Raw genomic sequence first — 24,775 nt, 5'->3', positions numbered from 1 at the left:
GAAAAATCTGCAGGAGGAAACAGCCTGGAAATCATCAAATCCTGCAGATCCCCCCAGGGTGCACACAGATGCGTAAGAAGCGAAAGGCTCTGATTCTCTGTCCCTGACAGCCCCACCTCCCCCTGTTGCTGCAACTGGCAGCTAGCGTATGGCCCTCTCTAAATGAGGGATCCCATTGTGAAGTGGGCTGTTACTCCTTACCCTTTCCCTCCTGGAGAATACTCTACTGTGTTTATGGAAAAGGGTAATGCTCCCTCTCTGCACAAAAGGTGTATCCTCCATGAGCACCTTGGGGTTGTAGGACAGAGCCCAGAACAAGAACTTTATCTGTTATGAGCCACACATCTATGTAAGCTTTCAGCTTCTGCTCCATGAACATGATTCTTGTGCATAATGGACGGAGGAGCTTTACACTCCAAAGACCTCGGTGATTTCAGCCGCTTCCATTGACAATATAAATAACTTGTACTATTCTTAGTACTACAGTGGTATATTAAAATCTTTATCTAAATTCTGTAGAATTTTCCATATCAGACCTTTGGCCTTTCAGAGGCAGGCCATTACTTATCTTGTGTGCAGCATTATTCCTTTGATACGTGATCTGAAAATTCAATTATAAAACCAATTACTGATTTTGTGATATTTACAAGGGAGACATTAAACTTTGATTAAGTTAGAATTCCCGGTTGGCTGATCAACAGAGAAACCGAAATGAAGTTGCAGTTTTTTAATAGCTTTGCCGTGTTGTGATGCATGAGAGGCGTCTTACTTGAAGCCCTGTCTACAGAACAGAACCCTGACTCCTGATCAGTGAAACAAACCATTTCAGTCATTTAAAAAATAAATATTAACTGGCATGGTGTTAAAGTGCTGCAGAGTGCCCTTTCAATCCAGATGGGAAGAGGCAAAAGTTCTGATTATAAAGAGCCACTTCATATCAGAGATGGGCCCAAAGCAAAATCCTGAAAGCAAATAATCCAGGATCGTGGGTGAGCCTTCCCAACTCTGTGGATTTTCACAATAGACTACTGGTGTTTAAACCCTCCAACGGGTCTATGGGGTCTAAACCCACAACAGGTCTAAACCCATCACCTATGGGGAAAACTCCAGCATGACCACAACTAGATTCTAGCATCTCTGCTTAGCTGTCCCTTTCTCCTTCATCATTCATGATGCAACACCCAACTGCAGGAAGACCTTCCCTAAGGAGGTGAAGGCTGAGAGCCCGATAGAGGTGAAAGCAAAAGATCTTGGCAGAGGAATAAAATATCCTTAAGATACCAGCAAGGATGACTAGTGCAAATATATGCACATTTAATGTGGGGGTTTTGTGGAGGGTGTGGGCAGGTATGTGGCTGTTCCTCTATAAAAAGCTAAACCAGAACTCACAACTGAGCAACTCTGAATTTGGGGAAGGTTCAGATCTGGATTCAGATCCCAACTTTGTGGCTCTGGCCCAGCCCTAGTTCATATTGCCGTGCAAAGCAAGACTGAATCCGTGCTGAATCTGCCACAACGTCTCCCATTATAGGGCTGGTAATAGCAATTTAAACAGAGAGCTGCTGGACAAGAAACAACACACAAATACGGAGCCTATACTGTCCAAGCAGCCATCATTGAAGCCCTGCTATAGCATTTCTAGTCTCACATCCAATTGAATGGAAACTTGGAATTCCGTTGCTAATTTCTGTCTCGAGCACTGTGTGATGGAAGGACTTGTTTGAACTGTTTCCCAGTGAATGTTATTCCAAGATGAGAGGGGAGCAGTGAGCGGCTAGATATCACTGGGATGAGCCTGGGATGAATGCGTAGATAGATCCAATAGAAAATAGCCCTAATACCGTGTGAGATGTTGTCACATGGAATCCAGGCGCTCGCCCTTTGTTGTGTCATATTTGTTCGGGTCCTGCATTCCTGGCACCCCCAAAACACCCACTCACATCAGTGGGAGATTTGTGCAGGATCAGGCCCACTGAGGCCAGACTAATCAAATCAGTCACACGCTGGAAAGTAAGGTGTAAAAGGGCCTTTATTTCATTGAGGTGTCAGGGCTGAGATAGGACAGTGCATAGAAACCTGTTCCAAACCTTTACCTGCCCACTTTGTGGAACCTGCCCTTCCTTTGGCAGAAGACGACATTCATGCGCTTGCTGTGTCCAAAGCCGGGGTGCTATGGAGGGAACGGCAGAGCCGCTAGTACAGTATTACAGTCGACTTCCTTGTATGGCCCCGGGATACAGATCCTGGGTCACATCCACAATTAAAAGCACATGAAGCCTAGTCTTAGGGTCATTCTTCACTGTGCCTCCTGGTGTTCACTTCTTTTTTAAATGAATGTAGGCCTTGGAAAGGCTCTGGATTGATTGTACTTTAGACTCAAAGTCATCTACCTGCCTATCTACATCGATTTCTTTACACCATGTTCCTCAGTGAGCTCATCGGAGCATCTCTATTTCACTACGGGTCCAACCCAGGCAGAGGGAGTGCCCCACCTATGTGCTTTCTCACTGATATGAAAAGATGACCTCTGAGGGGGAGAGACGGGTCTTTATGGCTTAATCAACCTTTTGTGTCTCTGCTAAGATTGCCAGTAAGGTGACCATTGTGATGGCAAAGAGCTTTAAAGGTCTTGACCAAAGCAGCACAGCAGATCAGTGACACAGCTAGGAATAGAACCCAGGAGTCATAGAGCAGAATAATAAACGCCATCTTACAAAATGTATCTAATGCTCGAGGTGTACCTCTGGTGGTATTAAACTCTGGCTCCTGAACAATGTTGCTTCCAAGTTATAAGACAGTGAAACTGAGAGCATCTGTCCCAGAACTTCCAGGCAAACGAAGACACCCTCAGGGATTTCTATCCATGCAAAATAAAGCACTGACGCAGGAAATAATTAAACAAAACTAAAAATGATTTCTCGTCATTTTCCCTCTCTCGATATGACTTTAAAATATAAAAGTCTAAGATGTCCGAGTTCCATAAGTGCTAGGGCATGGTCAACCATCCCAGTGGATCTGATTGGTTGGACTTCTTGGAGCACTCTCTTTATGATAGTCTGAAATATGCTAAAAATGTCCACTGAAAGCAACACTGATATTACTCTGATTAATAAGATCTTTTGAAGAATAATTCCTACCTAATCCAATGGACAAGGAGTCGCCAAGGGGTTCCATTCGGACCGTGTCACTGATGTTATTAAAGCTCCTGATGATAAGTCTAGTGAAGTTAGTAATGCTTTTCTGAAGGTCACTGCAGTCGAGATTGAAGCCCCATTGATCCGGCGTTATTAAAATCTGCCATAGTGATGAGAATGGATCAGATGTTAATTATTATTTCACACAAAAGTTGGATGGATGGTGCTTTATTTAAACTTCAATATGGAGTATAGTACTACTGAGCTGAGATTTGCTCTGGGCTGTATGTGTCTACACCTGGGTTTCTTTTGATAGCCTTCATCATTAAAATTTGCTAATATAGCCTACCTGGACTAGCATAAAAATGATGCCGTATGTTTCCTGCACTAGAGCATGAAGCTGGCTGGGGCTATTATTTACAATTATCAGCTCTGTTGGTAAAAGCTATAGGAATTTTGCTAATATTTTCAAGCCAATGTCTTAAATCCGCATTTAATATAGACTTAATGGTCCTGAAGCTGCTCTGATTTATGTGCCTATAAGAATGGCCATACTGGGTCAGACCAACGGTCTCCCTCCAGAGCCTCTGCCTTTATCTTCCTTAAAGAAACACACTTCAAAAATATTTTTGGAGTGTTAATAAGTCAGAACAGCAGAGAAACTGATTGCCAGGGAATTATTGTAGAGCTGCTCTAGCATCCTCACAGGGCCAAAGTTGGGGAAAGACAACGAATGGAATTGTATTCCCTTCCTCCACGTCTGAGTTTGGCCCACAGGGCAGGGCCTGGGGAGGGCACGTGGGGGACGGAGGGGCCTGGGGAGGGCATGTGGGGGACGGAGGGGCCTGGGAAGGGCACGTGGGAATGGAGGGGCCTGGGAAGGGCATGTGGGGGATGGAGGGGCCTGAGAAGGGCACGTGGGGGACGGAGGGGACTGGGAAGGGCACGTGGGGATGAGCGTACTTAAGATTCTGCATACAGACAGCATCATTAAGGAAAGTTAAACGATGTTCCTCTTTTTTGAGTTGTTTTGTTGGTGGTGGTGGTTTTTTAGCTGTACTATTCAAGGCACCGTTGACTGTGAACACTTCAAACAATAACCTTCTGAATGATTAAACACTGCGTCTTCTCCAATCATGGATTCCTCTTAGATGAAAATACATTCATATTTATGTAGGACAGAGGTTTCAAAATGCTTTTACATTTGCATGGCAAGCTGGCACAGCCGCCATCTTGCCACGATAAGAAGAATGAAGAAAGCAGTCTGGAGATATTTACAGACACGCCCATGGAAATCCTGGCTGGGTTCATTACCCTGCTTGGGGCAATGAAAACAGTTAACATTAAAATGGGACAGTTACCTTAAAGGGGGAACCTATTAAATCATTGCAGGGTGAGGGGAGGGGTAGCAAACATAACCCAAACAAATGAAAAAAGAGAAATTGCAAATTGTTATTTTTTGATGAAGGAATTGGTTTAACCAGTAGAGTATACAACTCTTACTTGGGAAGATAGTGTTGTCCAATGGAGTGTGCTTTAGATTGGCAGTCAGGAGACTGGGTTTTAATGCCTGTTCTGTCACTGACATGCCATGTGACTTTACACAAGTCAATTCATCTCTCTGTGCCTCAGTTTCCCCTCCTGCCCTGTGTCGGTCTTGTCTGTACATATTGCAACATCTTCAGGGCAGTGCTTGTACAGCACACTCGGTTCTGCTCTGTGTTGAGGCAAATACATTTTGGACATGTGCCCAGACCTCTGGTCTCACTTAGACCTTATGATTAGGCCACCAGATTTGCAAAGGTGTTTAGGTGCCTAGAGACACCAATAGGAGCCTAGTGGGATTTACAGAAGCAGCTAAGCAAGTTCAGCACCTAGGCCCAGATCCTCAGTGGGGGCACCTAGCTCCTAAATCCCTTTGAGGATCTGGACCCTAATGCCTATTGAAAGTCAATGGGAGTTAGGCGCTTCACTCACTTGGGTGCTTTTGTAAACTCCAGTGTGCCTATCTGCACACGTAAATACCTTTGTAAATCTGGCCCCAAGGTTTTAGGTCACCTTATAGCTAATCTAGGGGAAATCATTTTTCCAATGACAATCCAGTACAGACCTTCAGCTGCTCTTAATAGTCTAAGTCAGTGGTTCCCAAACTGGGGTTCAGGAACCCCTGGGGGTTCGCAAAATGTTACAGGGGGTTCTCAGGAAAAACTTCCCTAATGGCAGACAGAGTTGTCCATAGGGACCCCGGGCAGCCTGGGGCCAGCAGCCCGGAGCCCCTGGACTTCCAAGAGCTAAGCAGATCAAAGCAAGCACATCTATCACACTGAGGAGATTTAAACTTCAAGACTCCTTATAAGAAATGGAAAGGGAGGTGGATATTTTTTGCTGGTTTTAAAATTAAACTGGCAGCTAATATTGTTTTTAAAATTATTATGAAGAACAAATTTAAGCTTTGTTGTAACGTGCGTTGTTTGCCTGGACTGCTCAAGACCTGAATGCTTGTGTAGGAGGAACTCTTTGAGTTGGCTTCTTAAATACTTTCATGCTGTTTCACATCTGACACTCCTTGATGAAACATAGGAGCCTTGTCTTATAACAGACTTATTCAAAGTGATACAAGCTATGAAAGTGAGATCTTGGAAGAGTGTTGCCATTTTCATAATGTAATAAAAATACTGTAATGATAAATAATAATTAATAATAAATAATGTGTAATAAGCATGTCATAAAAACACATTTTATATTTCCAAGATCACTGCTCTTATAATTTATACTCAAGTAAAGCAGAAAATCTCTGGAAATATTCATTTTTAGGAGGGGGTTCGCGAGACTTGACATTTTAGTGAAAGGGGTTCACAGGTTGTTAAAGTTTGGGAACCACTGCTCTAAGTGGAATTCAATTCCGACCCCTTACTGAGACTCCCTGAATGATATGGAGAATGGGTGCAATTCATCCCTGTGGAGAGGACCAGAAGAACAAACTGTGCATCATTTAGGTCCCAGTGAAACCCATAAGAGATACATAGGCCTTGGTCTAGCCCTCTGCACAGAGGTGAATTTCATCCTCTTGTTGTGCACTCTTATTATACAGCTGTTTGTATCTGAGAGAAAAGGGCACCAAATGAACACACGTTGCTTCAGTTTTTAAATGCAATTCCACACTACTGTGATTTCTGTTAGCAGGCAGTGGAGCTAGAGTGACTAGATCAGTCCTGGTATAATGCCCAGGGCTGGAAGCTTTCCTCTTGCTGAGATGAGAGTAAGAATCCAACTCCCTGCAAGAATGTTTGCAGCTTTAAAATGATTTTCCACAGCAAGCGGGATGAGAAAGCCAACGTTAGCTTTCCCAATGGCGTTTTTCCAGCATAGTGCATCAGAATCCTTTAATATTAGAATAGCTTTATACTATCTCATCTACTCTACACGTATCATATCCTGTGCAGGTATATGTGTGTACTACAGGCGTGGGGAATAAAACCTAGCAGTCAATCAATGATATTTGACCTGATTCCTATTTACTATGTTCCCGCATTTGAGGAATGGAGGGAAAGGAAGGGCTACCGTGGTTTTGAGAAGAGCTGGATGGGAAACGTTTTTTCAGTCCCATGAGACTTTTCGACGTTTTGAAAAAATTTCCCATCCCAAATTGGGAGAAAAAGTGAAAACCTCAAAAAAATTTGCAAACCAAAAAGCGGAAGAACGTTTAGATCAGGTCAATCTAAATCTTTCGTTTTGAATCTAACTTTTTTTTATTATTTAGACTTTTATTTTTACTATAAATTAATGTAAATTTCAACTGAAATGTCACTTCAAACCAAAAAAATGGAACAACTCAGTTTGAAAATGTCAAAACATGACATTTCAATGACTTTCCAAAAATATTTTGGAATGGGACATTAGTTGAAACTGACCCTTCCACGAACAGCTTCAGTTTTGACAAATTGGTATTTCTGATGAAAAAAACATTTTGTCCTAAGTTTCCTGACCGGCCTTAATGTTGAGTCTCCTTTGGGTTCCCTGGGCAGGGCCCTGTCCAGAAGTTCACCCAATTTAAATTAGAGCAGCTCAGGGTGTCTCCAACTAGCATTCTATTTCCCGCAGCCCCTGGGAAGCAGAGAATAGTCATACTGCAGTATACTGCAAGCCAACCCAGAACATGCAGCTGACATGTCCCCACTATGCCGGGTGCTGGAAGCAGGGCCAGTGTACAGCCATTTTGCCAGTTCTACACTTGCTGGGAGGCCCTCTCTTCCCATAGGGTCTTTTTGGTCAACTGTAAGGACCCCTTTATGCTGCAAAATTGCATAAAGAGGCCCTAGAGTAACTGAGCATCAGGCCCATTATTTCCAGAACTGGTTTAACGTGGACAGCTATCGGTATAACGAGAAGTTTATACATCTAGCATGGCTATGGAGATACCTCCTCTGGTACGATATGACCCTACTTGGATACAGATCAGCACAATACACATTTTTTTTCTCTCGGTTAGTGGGAGCAATCACTACTTCCTGGTGGCTTGGCTTTGCTCCCCCACTTGTGTGTTAAGCATGCATCCCAACATCATGAAAACTGGAAATCTAGTACATTTAGTTAACCAGTAGATTGGAGTCATTTTAACCCATACCGCACAGAGCTGCCTCCTCATCAGATGTCCCAGGCTAAATCAGTACCAGTATTTGGAAGAGGGACCTCTAAAGGAAAACATTCCAAGGAAAAAATGACTATGGAGGAAGTGGTTTAAGGCGATTCACATGTAGCAACCTCTGCAAGCCAGTATTGAACTAAGGTCCTATGTGGTGTAGGAAGCATTGTCTTGGAAGACAGATGTAAAACTCAGATCCTGATCATTTGTGGTCTTTAAAGAGCCCTTTTTGTAAGAATGGAGTGGAGCCTACAACTGTGCCTTGGCCAAATTCCAATCTGTGTAATTACATTGTCTCCCTAAATATCTCTTGCAGTTTCTATTAGTTATAGAAAGGCCTAAAGTAACAGAGCAGCACCAGTCAGTGGAGCTACATTGGTTGTAATAAGAGGAGAATTTGGCACACTGGTCTTTTTCCCTTCCCGTCCTAAACCATTGTACACTGTTACTGGATAATTTTAAATTGCTTCTGCATTCCATTCTGGAGAGGGCTGCATTTCAGTAGTGAGCAAAGTGATTGCTCTGCTGCCCATGAGCCGCTTGTAAAGTTATTTGGGATTAAAAGTACTCCATAAACGTAAGATATTTTTCTTAAACTTCCAGTACTGCAGGTGACAAGTAACTTTAGTAATTCCCAAACCATCGCAAAATGTAGCGGCTGCAGAGAGACAAATTAGTCATTTTGTGCTCTAAATATTTAATGTTAGTGCTAAAAATGAAGACCTGGGGGAATGGCCTAGAGAAAAAGCATTAGAATGCAACTGAAGCCAAGGGGCCAGATGCTCAGCTGGTGTAAATCAGCCCTGTGGGAATCAAGTCTATGGCGTGAGGCCAATTTACTCCAGCCTGGGGTATCCAGAGCGTCTGTAATTGAACGACATGAAGGAACGATCAGTGTGATCTTTTAAATATTTAAACTGAAAATCAACAGTGATTCTTCTTTAATTTTGGTACCGAACAGAGTTTAAAACTGAGGCAAGAAATCTGACTTCAAACATGTTCCCCCACTGACAGGTCTGAGGAAATGAAAGGAACAGCATGGGGTTTTTCTCCTCAATCTGGGCAATGGGAGGTGGGGAGGGTCATCTGGAAAGATAGGAAGCCAGGCCTTGCAAAAAGGAAAAAACAAAAACAAAAACTAACAAATACTGGCCATGCTGTGCCTTTAAGGAGATCAATGGAGCAGTCTTTTTGATGCAAGCTAATTGAGGCAGCAATAATATCTACAGGGACTGGAAAAACCCAGCGTCTCCGCGCTGATCAGAACGCTCTGCTCTTTCTGAGAGGAAGCGGGGGCGAAGCAGGATTGGCTCATGCGCTCACTCGCATGGAGGCCTTATCCCATGAGTATCAGACCCAGGCGTGTCTCCATTCTTAGCGCTGGGATTCCAGACCGGCACAAGTGCTCTGTCGCCCAAGCGCTTTCATTCATTCGATTAGCTACTTTTCTCCTGGCAGTTGAGGGGGCACTTGGCAGAACTGGCCTCTTGCTGCTGGAAAAGCTGAATAGAGGAGGGTCGGATTCTGGCAGGGACAAGAGGAACATGCCACTGTTCTATCAAGGGCCTCATTGCTAGGCTCTGTGGCTCCCACGAAATGTGAAGGTTTATAGAAAGCTTAATTCTGATAGGCAAACCAGAAAGGGAAGGGAATTTTCCGCTTGGCCTCTTGCTCCAGAGATAGCAGCTAGGAAGACAGTGGAAAACGAACTGTGTATCTGTGGGAAAGATCTGACAGTTCATTGCCTACTCCTTTGGATCTTGCTGCAGATCTTTGCGGGAAGGGCATGCCGTGTATGTGAGGGTATGCCATGTTGAGGGGGCAAGAAGGAGGCGGGCAAAGTTAACAGCTGTGTCCCATGTATTGTGATGCCTCCGGGAACAAGGTGCAGAGAGCTGCATTTTAATCAGAGCCAGTGCAAAGTGTGAATCAAGTCAGTTCCTAACCCCTCCTCTTCGGGCCCTGTCTGCATGAACAGATTATCAACTTGCTGCACTTTAGCTGCGGTCCCCATTTGCTGACCATTCTGGAAGCAATGAAAAGACTTTCCAGCAAGAAGTACCAGTAATTAATGATTTAAGCAGCATTCAGAAGCAAATTGCATGGGATTTTCAAAAGAGCCTATCTCATTATCTTTGAAAAGTCATGGAAGACGGGAGAGGCTCCAGAAGACTGGAAAAGGGAAAATCTAGTGCCAATCTTTAAAAAGGGAAATAAGGACAACCTGGGGAATTACAGACCAGTCAGCTTAACTTCTGTACCTGGAAAGATTACAGAACAAATAATTAAGCAATCAGTTTGCAAACATCTAGAAGATAATAAGGTGATAAGTAACAGTCAACATGGATTTGTCAAGAACAAATCGTGTCAAACCAACCTGATAGCTTTCTTTGACAGAGTAACAAGCCTTGTGGATGGGGGGAAGTGGTAAACGTGGTATATCTTGACTTTAATAAAGCTTTTGATACTGTCTCACATGACCTTCTCATAAACAAACTAGGGAAATACAACCTAGATGGAGCTACTATAAGGTGGGTGCAAAACTGGTTGGAAAACCATTCCCAGAGAGTAGTTATCAGTGGTTCACAATCATGCTGGAAGTACATAACGAGTGGGTTCTGGGTCAGGTTCTGTTCAATATTTTCATCAATGATTTAGATAATGGCATAGAGAAGTTTGCGGACGATACCAAGGGAGGGGTTGCAAGTGCTTTGGAGGATAGGATTAACATTCAAAATGATCTGGACAAACTGGAGAAATGATCTGAAGTAAATAGGATGAAATTCAATAAGGACAAATGCAAAGTGCTCCATTTAGGAAGGAACAATCAGTTGCACACATACAAAATCGGAAATGACTGTCTAGGAAGGAGCACTGCGGAAAGGGATCTTGGGGTCATAGTGGACCATAAGCTAAATATGAGTCAACAGTGTAACACTGTTGCAAAAAAAGCAAACATCATTCTGGGATGTATTAGCAGGAGTGTTGTAAGCAAGACACAAGAAGTAATTTTTCCGCTCTACTCTGCACTGATTAGGCCTCAACTGGAGTATTGTGTCCAGTTCTGGGCATCACATTTCAGGAAGGATGTGGACCAATTGGAGAGAGTCCAGAGAAGAGCGACAAAAATGATTAAAGGTCTAGAAAACATGACCTATGAGGGAAGATTGAAAAATTTGGGTTTGTTTAGTCTGGACAAGAGAAGACTGAGAGGGGACATGATAACAGTTTTCAAGTACATAAAAGGTTGTTACAAGGAGGAGGGAGAAAAATTATTTTTCTTAACCTTCTGAGGACAGGACAAGAAGTGATGGGCTTAAATTGCAGCAAGGGAGGTTAGGTTGGACATTAGGAAAAACTTCCTACCTGTCAGGATGGTTAAGCACTGGAATAAATTGCCTAGGGAGGTGGTGGAATCTGCATCATTGGGGATTTTTAAGAGCAAGTTGGACAAACACCTGTCAGGGATGGTCTATATAATACTTAGTCCTGCCATGAGGCAGGGGACTGGACTAGATGACCTCTTGAGGTCCCTTCCAGTCCTATGAGTCTATGATATAAGACCCATAGCGTCACTACAAGTCACTTAGGTGTTTTTGAAAATTCTATCCATTGCCAACTTCCTGTAAGGGACAGGAAATGAGACGGGCTTTTGACATGCATTAGGGGTGATTTAGGATTAATATTCCACCTCTACTCCCCTGACCCTGTGCTGGACCTCTTCCTAGACATATACAGATTATTTTATTCTATCCAGAGACCTCAGGGGTTTTGCCAAGGTGAGGGGGTACTTGAAAAATAAAATGATCTATCTTATGAATCAGAATAGCGCCTTCTATCAATTTTGAAGATTTTGTTGTTGTTTTTGCAGTGCTGTCTTCATCAGTTTTATCAGAGCGGGAAAAAGCAAGTCACAGACTATGCTGATTGTAAAGACAAATAAATACTACTAATAAATCAAACCAATGAAGAGACAAAAGGGAAACGGCTAGGTCTTACCAGTTCTCGACTGGGACTCACTGTTAATATCAGACTAAGAGTCGACGCCAGTCAAAAATATTTCCTTTCTGTACTGTCCGATAGTCTTTCCCTTGCCCTTAGAGAAGAACCTTGTCTATCTGCTCTGCCGAGTTGGAGTGGTCCCTCTTGAAATCACAAGCCTTTTGCTTTTAACGTCAATCAGTTGAAAAGGAAGGGCTATGTATGTAACCCTGGGATCTAATTTTGTGCCTGCAATGAACTGTGGGTGCAATTAAAATGTGGGTATAAATGAGAGCATTTACATAGCTAACTGCCTGCTCACACATGGCAGGCTAGACCCTGATTTAGTAAAGCACTTACGCACCTGTTTAACTTAAGTAAATACTTCAGTTTCATTGAAGTCAATGGGTTAAAGTTAAGCAATGCTTAAGTGCTTTGCTGATTTGGGGTATATGTGTTATCACGCATGCAAGTGACTACTGGTGCAAAATTAGACACCAAAAAAACCAAACAGATCTGAAAAGTTTACTTTTTGTATTATTCTTATTAACGATCATATCCTATGGGTGGGATTTTCAGAATCAGCTCCCACTGACATCAATTTACTATTGGCTTCAATTGGAACAGGGTTAGACTAAGGCTGAATCCTTTTGAAAATCTCACCCTACATTTTCATACTCTGAACTATGACATGGTCCAGTTTGAATGAATGATGCCATAACAACTGATGATTTATTGTATTCATACAGTGCTGGATAGCCCAAAGAATTCCAAAGTACTTTACAAAGGAACAGAATGCCATCTAAGTAGGTGTCATTTCCAACAACAAAGAAGTTCAGGCACCGTGTGGTGAGGCTGTTCAACAGGACACAGAAACATTACACAACAGTGTAGGCTATAAAGACGACTGGATCCATTTGGAACTGCAGGAAAACTTGGGGCCACATAATGAAATTGCTCTAGTTGGAAAAACTGTTATACTTGCAAAAAGTGCCATGGAATGTTTAGTTACCATCGGCAGACAGGATCTTGGGTGTCTCATGCCAAAGATGACAACTTGCAGCATGGTGCCAGCTAGTGTCTATCATTGGTTCAGTGCTGTCTCAGAGGGAAGAGTGGTACCTACCGAATACCCAACACCACTTCCTGGAGTGGACCATAAATCCACACGTGCTGCTCTTTTCTGGCAGAGGGAAGGCGAGCCATTCCTTTAGCTTCACCCCATTCTCTTCTATGATTTATCGGGGCCTTTTGGAGCCACTCGATCCAGCAGAAAGTGTCAAATTCTGCATGTGATTTCATTATTTCAAGCTTTGCAACAGTGGGTTCATTACAAGGTAGCAGCTCCAGATCCCTAAAGTCCCATCTTCCTCTCCTCATTCCTTCCCCATCCCCCAAGAGCTCTCTCTTTCATTAAACTATCCACCCTGAAATATCTCCTGCATGTAAAGGGGAGGCCGCAAAACTTCAGTCCTTTCATTTCCAGCTTTGCCAATAAACGTGCCAAGGGTTTATGCTTCTCCCCTCCTCTCTATGTTTAGTGACCACAAGTGGAGAGACTATTTTGCACAGTTAGTGCCTGATCAGCTAGCAAAAGGGATTGGCTAACAAGCATAGCTCTGCTTACTGAATACTTGAGATATACTGAATACCCAGAGCATCATGAATCGAACCCTGAAGGAAACATGATAAACTGCATGACTCTCAAGTCATATTCAAGAAGTACTCACACGTCAGCAAGCACTTGGATAGGCAAATCCCTGCCAAGAATTCACTCGTGCCACCAGGTGTATTGTATTTTCCATTTACTGCACACAGAGATCTCACCCGGGTTGTTGCTGAAACTGGCGCTGTTGTGCATTGCCCAGGACAGATGCCCTGGGGCCAGATTGTGATCGTGCTATACTGGTGGAATTCCCGAATAATTCAGTGGAGTTACTCCAGGTTCAAACTACTATAAATAAGGCAGAGGAGAAGACAACCCTTTATCTCCAAACTTGCCGGGAAAGCACCCTGCACCTCGTAGCTATCTGGATAACGAATAAGTAATCAACGATGCTGGATGCAGACAGGTTAATTCTGCACACAGCATTGGAGCAAGCAAGAAACAATTCCTATGCCAACCTGAGCCAACAGTGCTCATTTTGCAAGTCTGTTGCTCATGTCGTATTGATTGCAAGTGGGGTATAAAGTAAAGACTTTAGTCAAATAAAATGCTTGAACATCAGGCAACATATTGACTTCAAAGCTCTTCATCATCAGAAAGAGCCTGTGGGGAAAAGGAGAGGGAGAGCAGGACGCCCGAACAGCAGTAAAGTGAGAAGAGATTTTCGGCAGAAGGAAACAAACGGAGAGGAAGGAAGAAGAGGACATGGAGCCAGGCAGAAGGAGAAGTGTCCCAAGCTGAGCGGGAAGTGTCAGCTTGCCCCAGATTGGAGCTTGCCTCAGTCTAAGGACCTGATCCAAAGCCCGTCATGTTCAGTGGTCTTCAGATCAGGGCCTAAATGCTCCCTTCCAAAACAGGATGTAAAAGGGTTGACAGCTCGTTCTGCTTTGAAGGAAACGTGGCTCTGACGCTTTCTGGAGGTCCTGCAATGTGAGTGAAAGAGCGTGGGGAGACTGCAGGCGAAATTCTCCTCGTGCACTGGTGCGAGCCTTTCACGTCAAGTCTGATTGCCAGAAAGGCGAGATCAAGGGCCTGATTCTCCATTGCACTCTCCCTTGTGCCGTCACTTACACCAATGCCGAGTGGGCGTAGAATGCGGCCGTTCGGATTACTGCACACCCGCTTTGCCCAGGGGTAAATGACTAGAGCATGTGCAGGGCAACAGAGAAACAGGTCCTGTGAGCAGAGAGGCAAAGAAAGGGACAAGGAACGCTCCCTCACCCTAAGTACCCAGGCAGCGGCTGGACAAAATGGCTGCCGAGGTGCTCTCCAGCGTGTACGACTGTTATTGCTGGCACTAGTCGCACGAAAGGAGGGGGCGAGGGGAAGAAGAGTTGGAAAAGGAAGGGGGTGGGCTCAACCCACACCCTGTTTTCTCTGCGCCTGAGACCCAGACTCCTCTGCCAGAGCAGCTTAGCTCCAAAGCCTTGCAAACTCAAGCTTTTCCGGTGCTTTCCGGTGCAGCCTGGCAGGCCTGGCTTCAGCACAGACCATTAGCCCTGGTCCAGCGAGGTTTCAATCCACCCCATGACGCATAGACCATATCTACACTGGGGCTGGAGGGGTGATGTCGACACACCCACGCTCGCTTTGATTGAGCTACCCCAGTAAAAAATAGCAGCAGGAGAGCCTAGCTGCCCCGAGGACAGGCCCGTCTGAAAGCCGAGGTACACGCTCGGCGCAGCTGGGCCATCCTTCCCCTCGTGCTGCTGTTTTTAGCGTGCTAGCTCAGTCAAACCTAATGCGTGTACATCTACCGAGCTGGAAATCACTCCTCCAGCTCCAGTGGCGACGTGCCCGGAGACAGACCGAGGGAGGATTTTTCCAGCCAGATATTTCAGGTGTAACATTCTGCCTAACCCCGGGGAGCCTAATTAAGCGGGGGAGGAGCGTGTTGTGGGAAAGGCCTGAGAGATTCATCCCCTGAGGAGGAAGGACGGTGCCTCCCATTTGGACTGCCTGCGATGTGTAATTCACAAGGCTGCTCTGTAATTGATGGCTATGTTGGTGGGAGCCCGGAATGATTTAAAATCAAGGGAATTCTGCAATCCTGTCTGACTGGCTCCCCGGAGGGCTGCTGGCCTGGCCAGTGCATTGTTTTTAACTAGCTGGGATCTCTAAGCACTGTAGTTTAAAAAAATGTATAGCTGGTTTGTGCAAGCTTAGTGCCCTCTCCTGATTCCATCAAGTCAATTCATGCTTTTCAATGGGCATAGGGTTGTGCCTACCTTTGCTTTCATGTGCTCTGTGCAGCTAATCTTGGCTCAATTAGCTTTTCTCTTTCCTGGCCCAAGAAATCCCCTTCTTCCCTCCCCTCCCAGCCCCCTCCCTGCCTGATTTTTTGTTGTCATTGCTCTATTCATTTTCCATAGGCTGCCTTCATTGTCGTGGCCTTTCGCAGCTAGGAGACAAGATGTTGCCTTGGTAACCAAGCCCCTTAGATGTTTGGAGTCTCTGGGATCACTGCATCTGCTCCTGAGTACTTCTAGGTTATTTTTATTAGCCAGACAAAGATGCAGCAGGCTGGTAGCTAATGGAGAAAGTAGCCATGGGAGATGGAGGGGAGGAGCGTGTGTCTTTCTGGCACCATGCACTCCCAGTGGCCATTCCTCCCCACCCTCTTTTCAGTGCGCCACTGACTTAATGTCTGCACAAGAAATTGCATCTCCCGAGAATACGACTCACACCCGGGTGTTACTGGGAGCTGAACAGAGAGTGATTAGAAACTGAGACATTGTATGCAAGGGAGAGAGGCAAATCACCAAACTATACAGCAACGATTCTCAGACCTCGGTGGTTCAGGAGCCAAATTAGCAATCAAGGTTACCCAAAAGAGCCACAGCAGTGTGAATTCATTGTTTCCTTTGCTACAGTACTATAGATTCATATTTAAACAGTAGGAGGGGGAAATATTTAGTATATATATGTATTATTCTTGCAGCAAAATGACAGACCAAGTGTTATTATTTTATCAACTAGAATTGGTTGATAACATAGTAAAAGCATCCTGATTGGTTAATAACTTAGATTAGTTAATTATTCAATCACACAGTGTTTGAATATCATGTGCTGCAAAGAGCCGCAGGAGACACATTCAAGAGCCACTTGCAGCTCGCAAGCCACTGTCTGAGTATCACGGCTATACAGCACAGCTCTGTTATCTTCTAAATAACAGAGCGAGCCACAAAAGAAACATGGGCCTGCGTCTCCTCTCGCTTATGCTGAGCTTGCAGCTGTGTAATTCTGCTGTCTTCAGTGATGCTGCTCCTGATTTCCACCTGTGTGGAAGTGAGAAGAGACTCAGGACCCGTATGTTTATTGGCATGCAGGGGTTTGGAACATTCTGCTATCCTGTCTCAGCAATCCTGACTGCGGCTAGTGGTCTCCCACACTGAGAGAGAGCTAAAACCAAACAGGGGCTCAGGAGAAGAGAGGGGGGAAGCTGGGAGGAGGTGGAGGGGAAGAAGAGGGGGAAATGGAGTGGAATGTGAGGAGGGGATGAGTGGGGGGGACGAAAAGAAGAAGAGGTGTCAGAGAAGGGAGGGAGGAAGAGTGTCAGGATTAGATCAGGGCAATTTTTTTTTACAAATAGTAAATTCCCCCAAAATTGCTTTTTTCAGGGCACTGGAACTATTCACAAATTTGGCTTAAAAATGTCATTTCAAATCAACGTTCAAAATGTTTTGTTTGATCCAAAATGACATTTTTTCAGTTGTTCATTTCTGATAAAACTTTTTTTTTTTTTAAAGCAATTTTGGTTGGAAACTAACCAATTTTATTAATTATTATTATTATTTAGTGTTTATTTTTATTTTTCAGTTTGGCCACCCAACTGAAAAATCAACTATTCACTTGGCTCTAGTCAGATGATCTGGCTTCTGTTGTGGTTTCCCCAAACACAAAGAACGGATCCCTTCAGCCAGAACGTACTTTGTTTTAGTTTAAACAACAGCAAGGAAAGTCTCCATGAGCGGGTGTGTCTGACAATCTGCAGCAAATAGAACACAAAGATGGATGCCTGCCTCAGCCCTTAGCAGTTGTAAAAGGTGCACTACAGAGAAAACAAAGACAGTGCAGTGACGTAGTAAATAAACCACAGCTGAGATTTCCAAAGCTGTGTAGGTGATTTTGATGCCCAGTTCCCATTAACTTCAATGGAAATTGGCTGTCCAAATCCATGAGATAACTCTAAATATCTCAGCTTGGCAGTTCTACTGTGTGTCACAGGGCAAGATGTTCAGATACGATAGTGATGAGTCTTGTAAAAGATGATAGATAAAAATCTGTCCTTGTTTTGGAGATAACTCATAGAAACATGGAGTCCTTTCAGCATTAAGCACAGCTCATTTAGTTTTACAGTGTTCCTCTACATTTGCCTAGGAGAAGCAGAAATGCTTTGAAGGCGTTCTGTATTTGACATGCATTATGTAACCCCAACCTGAGAGCGATGTGAATCAGATGAGAGATGTGAATTGGACCAGGCTACTCAAGAGCACTTTGTCACACCACATTTGGATTTATGACTGTGGCATTCAGAATATCGGCCTGGCTGGAATATAGCCAGTCTCCTCCCATTTACCTCTCTTCCCTGTCAGTGTGCTTAGCCATTCCAAACCATGCTAGCCTCTCCTCAGATTCCCCATTTTCCCCTTCCTAGAGCAGTCTCACACAGTTGCTCAGTATCACTAGAGCCAGAGGCACAGCTTTCTCGGAGGCAGTGTGGTCTAGTAACTCGGTCACTGGGCTCTATTCCTGTCTCTGCTACTAGCCTGCTGGGTGATCTTGGGCAAGTCACTTCCCCTTTTGATGCCTCAGTTTCTCCATCTGTAAAATGGGGACTGATGCTGAGCACTTTGTAAAGCACTTTGAGACCTCTGGATGAAATGTGCTATATATAGAAGCTAGTTATTATTATTACAATCTCGAGAGACTCCTACAATCGATTACTTGTTGTGCTTCCCTTTAAATAGCGGACACCTGTAAAAAGAGTGAGTTATTTGCAAATTTTAAAAAAACGGCTCTAGCCTTTTAACACTTTCGCAGCTGCTCTTCCCAGCCACCTATTCGTGCTGCCATTATTCTGTTACTGGTGCGTTGACATCCATGGATTGCTAGGACTAGAGCTGTGGGTAACATTTTCAAAAAGCACCTCAGTGACTTAGGAGCCTAAGTCCCATTTTCTAACCTGACTTGAGGACTTGTTGGCCAGATTTTTAGAAATTAGCATATTCGGTGCTGAGCACTGAAAGATGTGGCCCTCGGTGTGCTGCACAGTAAATCATAATAATGGGCTATATCCTCAGATGGTGTTAATTATAGAACACGGTTTCTCGCACTGAAAATTATTCTGTCAGCTGATCTGTCCGTGTAATAGATCATGTATATAGCAGGGCTTCGCTACCTACACAGTGTTGGAAAATGGCTTTAAAGAGAATGGGATTGGCTGGTCGGTTTTTAGGATTTCTGGATCTGTGCAAAAAAGGGAATGATTCTTCTTGGCCTCAGTGATTGTAGCACTGGGCTCTTCCCCAGTTTGGTTTTTAAAGGAGCTGAAAGGCAGCTTTGTTTGAAGTCATAATCAAAAACTACAATTCTGATTTCACTTATTGCAGAGTAAAACAGGAGTAAATCCACTGAAGTAACTCCAGTTACACTGGTATAAAACTGCTCTAAGTGAGACCAGAATCAGATCTATAATAGTTATTACGGGGACATTATTAGCTAAGGTCTGTGTCTCTGTTACAAAGATGATTTTTATTAAATACTCTGTGGAGTGTAAGATTGCATCCATTGACTGCTACAAAATCATCTTAAGGATTCAGACAAGCTAAGATAACTTGACTATCACTGAACAAAGAGAGAGCAACAGAAACATCTTCTGCTCCTCAAAATTATCATATCAATGTGGCTGTTCACTGGAAAGAACTAATTTCATATTCCAATATATGTCCAAAGGGGCTCAGTCAAAAATCCCTCTTCCCCTTATCTTCAAATAAACCCTGTGTAGCAGGAGTGGATGTCATTGTAGGCAGGAGGGGAAAGGCACTGGGAGGGGGCGGATCTATTCATTTGTTTTCCCATTTAAACAAAAAGCGCTCTCATTGCTATAAACCAGCCAGGCAAGCACATTTAATTTCATCAAGAAAAAGCTGTGCAAAGCAAACGTTCAAGTGATGTAGTTAAGCACTCAAAAGTCATATGGAGCCTTAACTCTGCCCTCTTGGAAGTATGCATTCCAATACAGCCTTCGGACATTGTTATTAATTATTATTATTACAGATGTTTGTATTATCATAGTGCCTAGCACACGTCGTGCACCAGGACCCCAGTGTGCTACGTGCTGTACAAACAGAGAACAAAAAAAAAAGACAATTCCTGCCCCCAATCTACGTACTAGACAAGAGACAACAGTTGGATACAGACAGTTGGGGAATACACGTAAACAATGAGTCGATACTGGTAAGCATGATTATTGGACAGACATGCATGTGCAGTGTGGGAGACGCCTCCAGGAATCCCAGCTCCCCAGAGGTGCACAGCATCCCACGGGGAATAAACGTGAGCGGAGGCCATGGCCCAGCCCCCAGCCAGCAAGACAGTTTAGGTGACGAAGTAAGCTGTACGCACTGCCCTGGATAGCTCAGGGGGAGGCAGTGTCATTCCACGCTGCCCTTAATGCTTGGCCGTGCCTCCATGGCTCAAGTGAGCTTTTTAAGTGCATAATCACATCCTTGTTTTACAAATACTCTGTTATAATATCCTATAGTGCGAGACACACACATTGCGTGTTCTCATTCTGCGCACGAGACAAACCAAACCCCCTCAGACTGTTTTTCATGATCTATGCACGGCAAAGCACTTTCCCATCACAGTACAGCGTGATTAGAACGACACGGACTGAACATCTGCTGGCACACATAGGCCAGTTATCTTCTCAGCTACCCCTCTTGTGCCTTGAGCTGCACCAAGGAAGGCTGTGCTGTGCACACGTGCGTAAGGGAATCACAACTACCCATCTCATTCCCTGATTTGCACTGGAGGAGGCTGTGCTGCTGGTGAGAAAGGAAATATATAACACTTGGCTGCTGACTCAGGGCCGGATTATGCCTGGTGCTTAATGAAAGGCATCTCCAGCTTGTGCAGCCCATGCAAAGGCCAGGCAGAATTCCAGTCCCTGAGCTCAGGAAAGCGCCGTACTTCCCAGGGGTATCCCAAAGGGAGCAGAGAGGAGGTAGAGCTATGGGGCCACCCACCTTAAACACTAGCAAGCAGAGCTCCACCCCTCTGCACTCCTGAGAGCTCCTGAAGGCATTCTGGATCCTTGAGTCCCCGTTCTCCCCGAGGGAGTGCCACTCCACACCTCTCCTACTCTGGGCTGTACCCAAATGGCCCCCTCGGTCCCTGCATTATTCAAATGCACCCGGAAGCTTGGAGAGAAGAGAACGGATCATAGGAAAAGTCTGAGGGCCAACTTCTGCACTCATTGATACTGGTGTAAAGCTAGAGTCCCTCCACGGAATTCCACTGACTTACTCCAGCTTTACATCAGTGTCCCGGAGAGTAGATTTTGATTCTCCACTGGAGTCAATTGGCCTAGTTTTGGTGATTGCAACAGAGTGACATCAATTTCTACCATCTGACGGTGTGGCTCTAAATGCATAAATATGTCCTGGACTCTTATGACAATGAAAATAAAAGGAGCTCCAAATCTCCTGTGCACATACAGCAAGTGAGCTTCAAAGGCTCATAACTCAGTCAAATCAAAGCCAGTTTTCACCAAACACTCAAAGGCATTTCTCCTTCATGAGAACTGTTTCTCAGCCAAATCTCAGCTTTCTACCCTCAGCCATTTAGGCACCAGGACCACAGGTGCTAGAACTAAGGTTGCTGCCACACCCCCTGGCTTGTAGTGGTTTCCATCAGATACAGGGTTTGCAGTTTTGTTCAATGACTCCACCCCCACTACACAAATATACGAAAACAAATGTCACGTAATTTTTTTTTATAATGGGAAATGGTTGAATTGTTTTTACTCAAACTTTCCACACAAAACAAATTCCAACTTCTGGCCCAGACCAAGCCAGAAAGTGACACTTAAAAAAAAAAATTAATCAACTGAAATTGGGGCTGGAGTGGAAACCATTGTAGATTCTTCATTTTAAGATTCTAAGGGACCCATATGATCATCTTCCTGCATAATACAGGCCAAAGAACCAACCCAGTATTTTCTGCATCAGACCCATAACTTCTGGTTGGACTACAGCATATCTTTTAGAAAGAAGTCCAGTCTTAAAGACTTCCAGTGATGAAGAATTCACCACGTCTCTAGGTAGATTGTTCCAATGGTGAATAATCCTCTGTTAAAAATTTGTACTTTATTTTTAGTCTGAATTTGTCCAGCTTCCGCTTCCTGTCATTGGGTCTTGCAATGCTCGGTAAAGCCGGTTTTGCTGATGCTGCGGCGCTTCTGCTATAATATTTTTTAAATATTCAAAAAGAGTAATAGCGTCAAACAACCTTGTTTTGAAGCTTCAATTCATGGCGTGCAAAACTCTTCCATGCCTCTGGTTTTTGCTTCAGAAATGTTAGTGAACAACAAATGAGTTCTGACTTCAGTAAGACAACAACATGATTGGGTCAGCCCAGCACTCTGGGCACAGCATAATACAAAGAGGTGTAACTTCAGACCCCAAGCTCAATTTCTCCCACACTCTAAGAGCTGGCAGCTGTGACGGGAAGGAGCAGTTTCTGTCACTTTTAAGTGCCCCTTCTGCAGCTAATCCAGGCCAATCTTTTGAGGTCATCCTTCCCTGATGAAGACAGGTCAGCCTAAAGTGGGGGTATTCACGAGGGGTTCATTTAGGGCTATGGGAGACTTTCAGTCCATCCAGAAAAATCCAGCTGGACTTAATGCAGTCATTTTCAAAGCCAGAAATGACTCATGATACAGTATTTGATTCTAATTTCTTTGTTTATGTCTCTGGTAATGTATGGTAGAGATTGGGCTAAGTATTCAAGTGCACAGTGCTCACAACTGGGGACAGATTTTCAAGAGAGCTCAGTACCCAATAGTGACCACCATGACAATTATGGCCAGATTTTCAAAATTGCTCTGCACATATGGCCAATGATTTAGATACCAAAGAAGGAACTGAGCTCTTATGAAAATCTGGCATTTGACTGTGGGTGCTGAGCCCTCTGGAAATTCCATAGGGATCAGAATATTATTTGACTGAGTTACTTACTATAAGTAGATAACCATTAAACTAAACCTTTTCTGAATTGGTTAAGAAGTATCTTTAATGTTGGAGGGAGAGCTGAACTGACTTCAGTACCTTACCTGTAGCTTAATACTAAGCTCCAATATTCATCAAGGGAAATCTTGAAAAAGTTAACAAGGAATGAGGACAAGAAATACAGATGTGCTTTCTGGAAATAGGTAGCAATGCTGTTCATCTCACAGTCCCTAGAAGGACTCCATCTGTTTTACTGTCCTCTGTGCACAAAAGAATCCGCACTCATTCTTATTTGGCAATTGTGAGTAGAACCCTAAGCAGAGTTTTCACAGGAGAGCCTAGGGCAGGGGAAAAGGCTGAGAAGAAAGCTCTGTCGGGAACCCATTGAACAGTGTCAAACCTTCTTATCAGGTCCAAAGTGTGTTCTGAGATGGAGGGGGTGAATTTAATATGGTAAAGGGAATCAATAACAGGCATTTAGAGGAGGATTATTATTATAATAATAAGCTAGAGTCCTACCCACTGATCTCATGTGCAGACACAGACAATGCCACTCCAGAATAAGTCTTTCCCATCTCAGAGTTACGTTACTAATATACATACTTCTTCATAGTTAGCCAGCCAAGGAAGCGCTAATTAAAGTATTCAGCTTTGTTCGTTCTTGCTCTGTAATGATTAGATTGGCCATTACTGGCAGTTCTCTTTCCCTCTGGCTGCACACTGGGTGGGTAAATTTATTCAGCTCTTCGTTTATTTCTTAGAAATGTCTTTTCTTGTTCTCCACCTTCACCTTCAGAGGGCCTGATTGTTATCTAACTTGTGCCAATATTACACCAATGTAAATCCATTGACTCTAATGGAGTTATTCCTGCTTTACACGGGTATAAATTGGAGGAGAATCAAGCCCATTATATTTAAATACGATGATGAGTCCATTTCAGACAGAAGCCTTCTAGCAAGAGACTCAAGGAGCTCAATCTATTTAGCCTTACAAAGAGAAGGTTAAGGGGAGATTTTATGGCAGGTTATAACGTACCCGCATGGCAAACAAACAAAAAACAAAGCTATGACAAGCTCCAGTGGTTGGAAGTTGAAACTAGACAAATTCACAATGGAAATAAGGCAAAAATTTTTAACAGTGAGGGTAATTAACTATTGAAACAACTTATCAAGGGTTGTGGTGGATTCTCCATCGCTGGCAGTGTTGAAATCAAGATTGGATGTTCTTCTAAAAGTTCTAGCTCGAACAGGAATTAATTAATTAATGCTGGGAAGTTCTCCAGCCTGTGTTATGCAGGAGGCCAGACTAGGTGATCAAGTGGTCATTTCTGGCTTTATAGTCTATGACATTAAAGATAGTGAGGCACTCACTTGCTATGATGATGAGGACCATATAAGTACCACAGGCCGATAGACAAGATTCCAACTCTGCTAAAAGTATTTCAGCAGTCATGTCCTTCAAATCACAACATGGATCCCGTCCACTTTGCTATGCTACTACCAGTCCATTAGCTTCCATGTTATACCATTAACCAACCAGATCTCAGAAGGAATTTCTTGCTATGTCTGAATGATACCGACAACAGTTCATTTAGGGTTTGATTTGGATTTTTCGATCAGAAAAAATTCTAAGTACCTTTTTGCTCCTTCCTGCACAAACATGGTAAAAAAGATTACAAGAAGATAAGTCGTCACCTACTAGCACTTAAATTATTTCCAAACCAGAGGAGAGCATTATGGAAAAATGAGCACACATTATTTTTAAGGAAAATCAATAGCTTATTGAGCCTATGCCCGGTTATTCATTTTGTCAGTGTTCTCTGGATGTGCAATACAACTTCTGTAGGATGTTTATTGGCCTGGCAACTGAATGAAATGGAGATCAGGGGATACACTCCTAGGAAGAAGTGAAGGGCCAGGGGGTGGCAGAGGAGGATTAAAATTAGAATGGACATGAAAGCAAGAGTGCAAGGAATGAAAATGTTAACAGCTGCAGTGGATGCCATTAAAAAGACAACATCCACCAACAGTTACCACACCAGAGTGCCTGAGATATTGCATTTATTTCCTCTAACTACTGTACCTGTCTGCATCTTTGGCATTTGTAATGTGCCTA

The 24,775-nt window shown here is 43.7% G+C and overlaps 1 protein-coding gene across 7 annotated transcripts in view; it reads left to right on the top strand.

Annotated features, from left to right (window-relative positions):
* GNAO1 (G protein subunit alpha o1) overlaps positions 1-24,775 on the top strand; it is a 305,692-nt gene that overhangs the window by 160,854 nt on the left and 120,063 nt on the right. The window contains exons 5-6 of one of the 7 annotated variants that reach the window (XM_024202258.3): positions 3,405-3,424; positions 20,603-20,629. The exons of 5 other annotated variants lie outside the window; for them this stretch is intronic. In XM_024202258.3, the coding sequence (XP_024058026.1) occupies positions 3,405-3,424; positions 20,603-20,629 (47 nt within the window). Of the gene's footprint in view, positions 1-3,404; positions 3,425-18,972; positions 18,988-20,602; positions 20,630-24,775 lie in introns of all 7 variants that reach the window. One more of the 7 variants, XM_026652810.2, reaches the window with a different exon arrangement.

The sequence above is a fragment of the Terrapene carolina genome, unplaced genomic scaffold (genome assembly GCF_002925995.2).
Source record: "Terrapene carolina triunguis isolate 2854851 unplaced genomic scaffold, T_m_triunguis-2.0 Scaffold130, whole genome shotgun sequence".
Classification (NCBI taxonomy): Eukaryota; Metazoa; Chordata; order Testudines; family Emydidae; genus Terrapene; species Terrapene triunguis.
The sequence above is the reverse complement of the archived record's forward strand: the minus strand, read 5'-3'. Positions and strand labels throughout refer to the sequence as shown.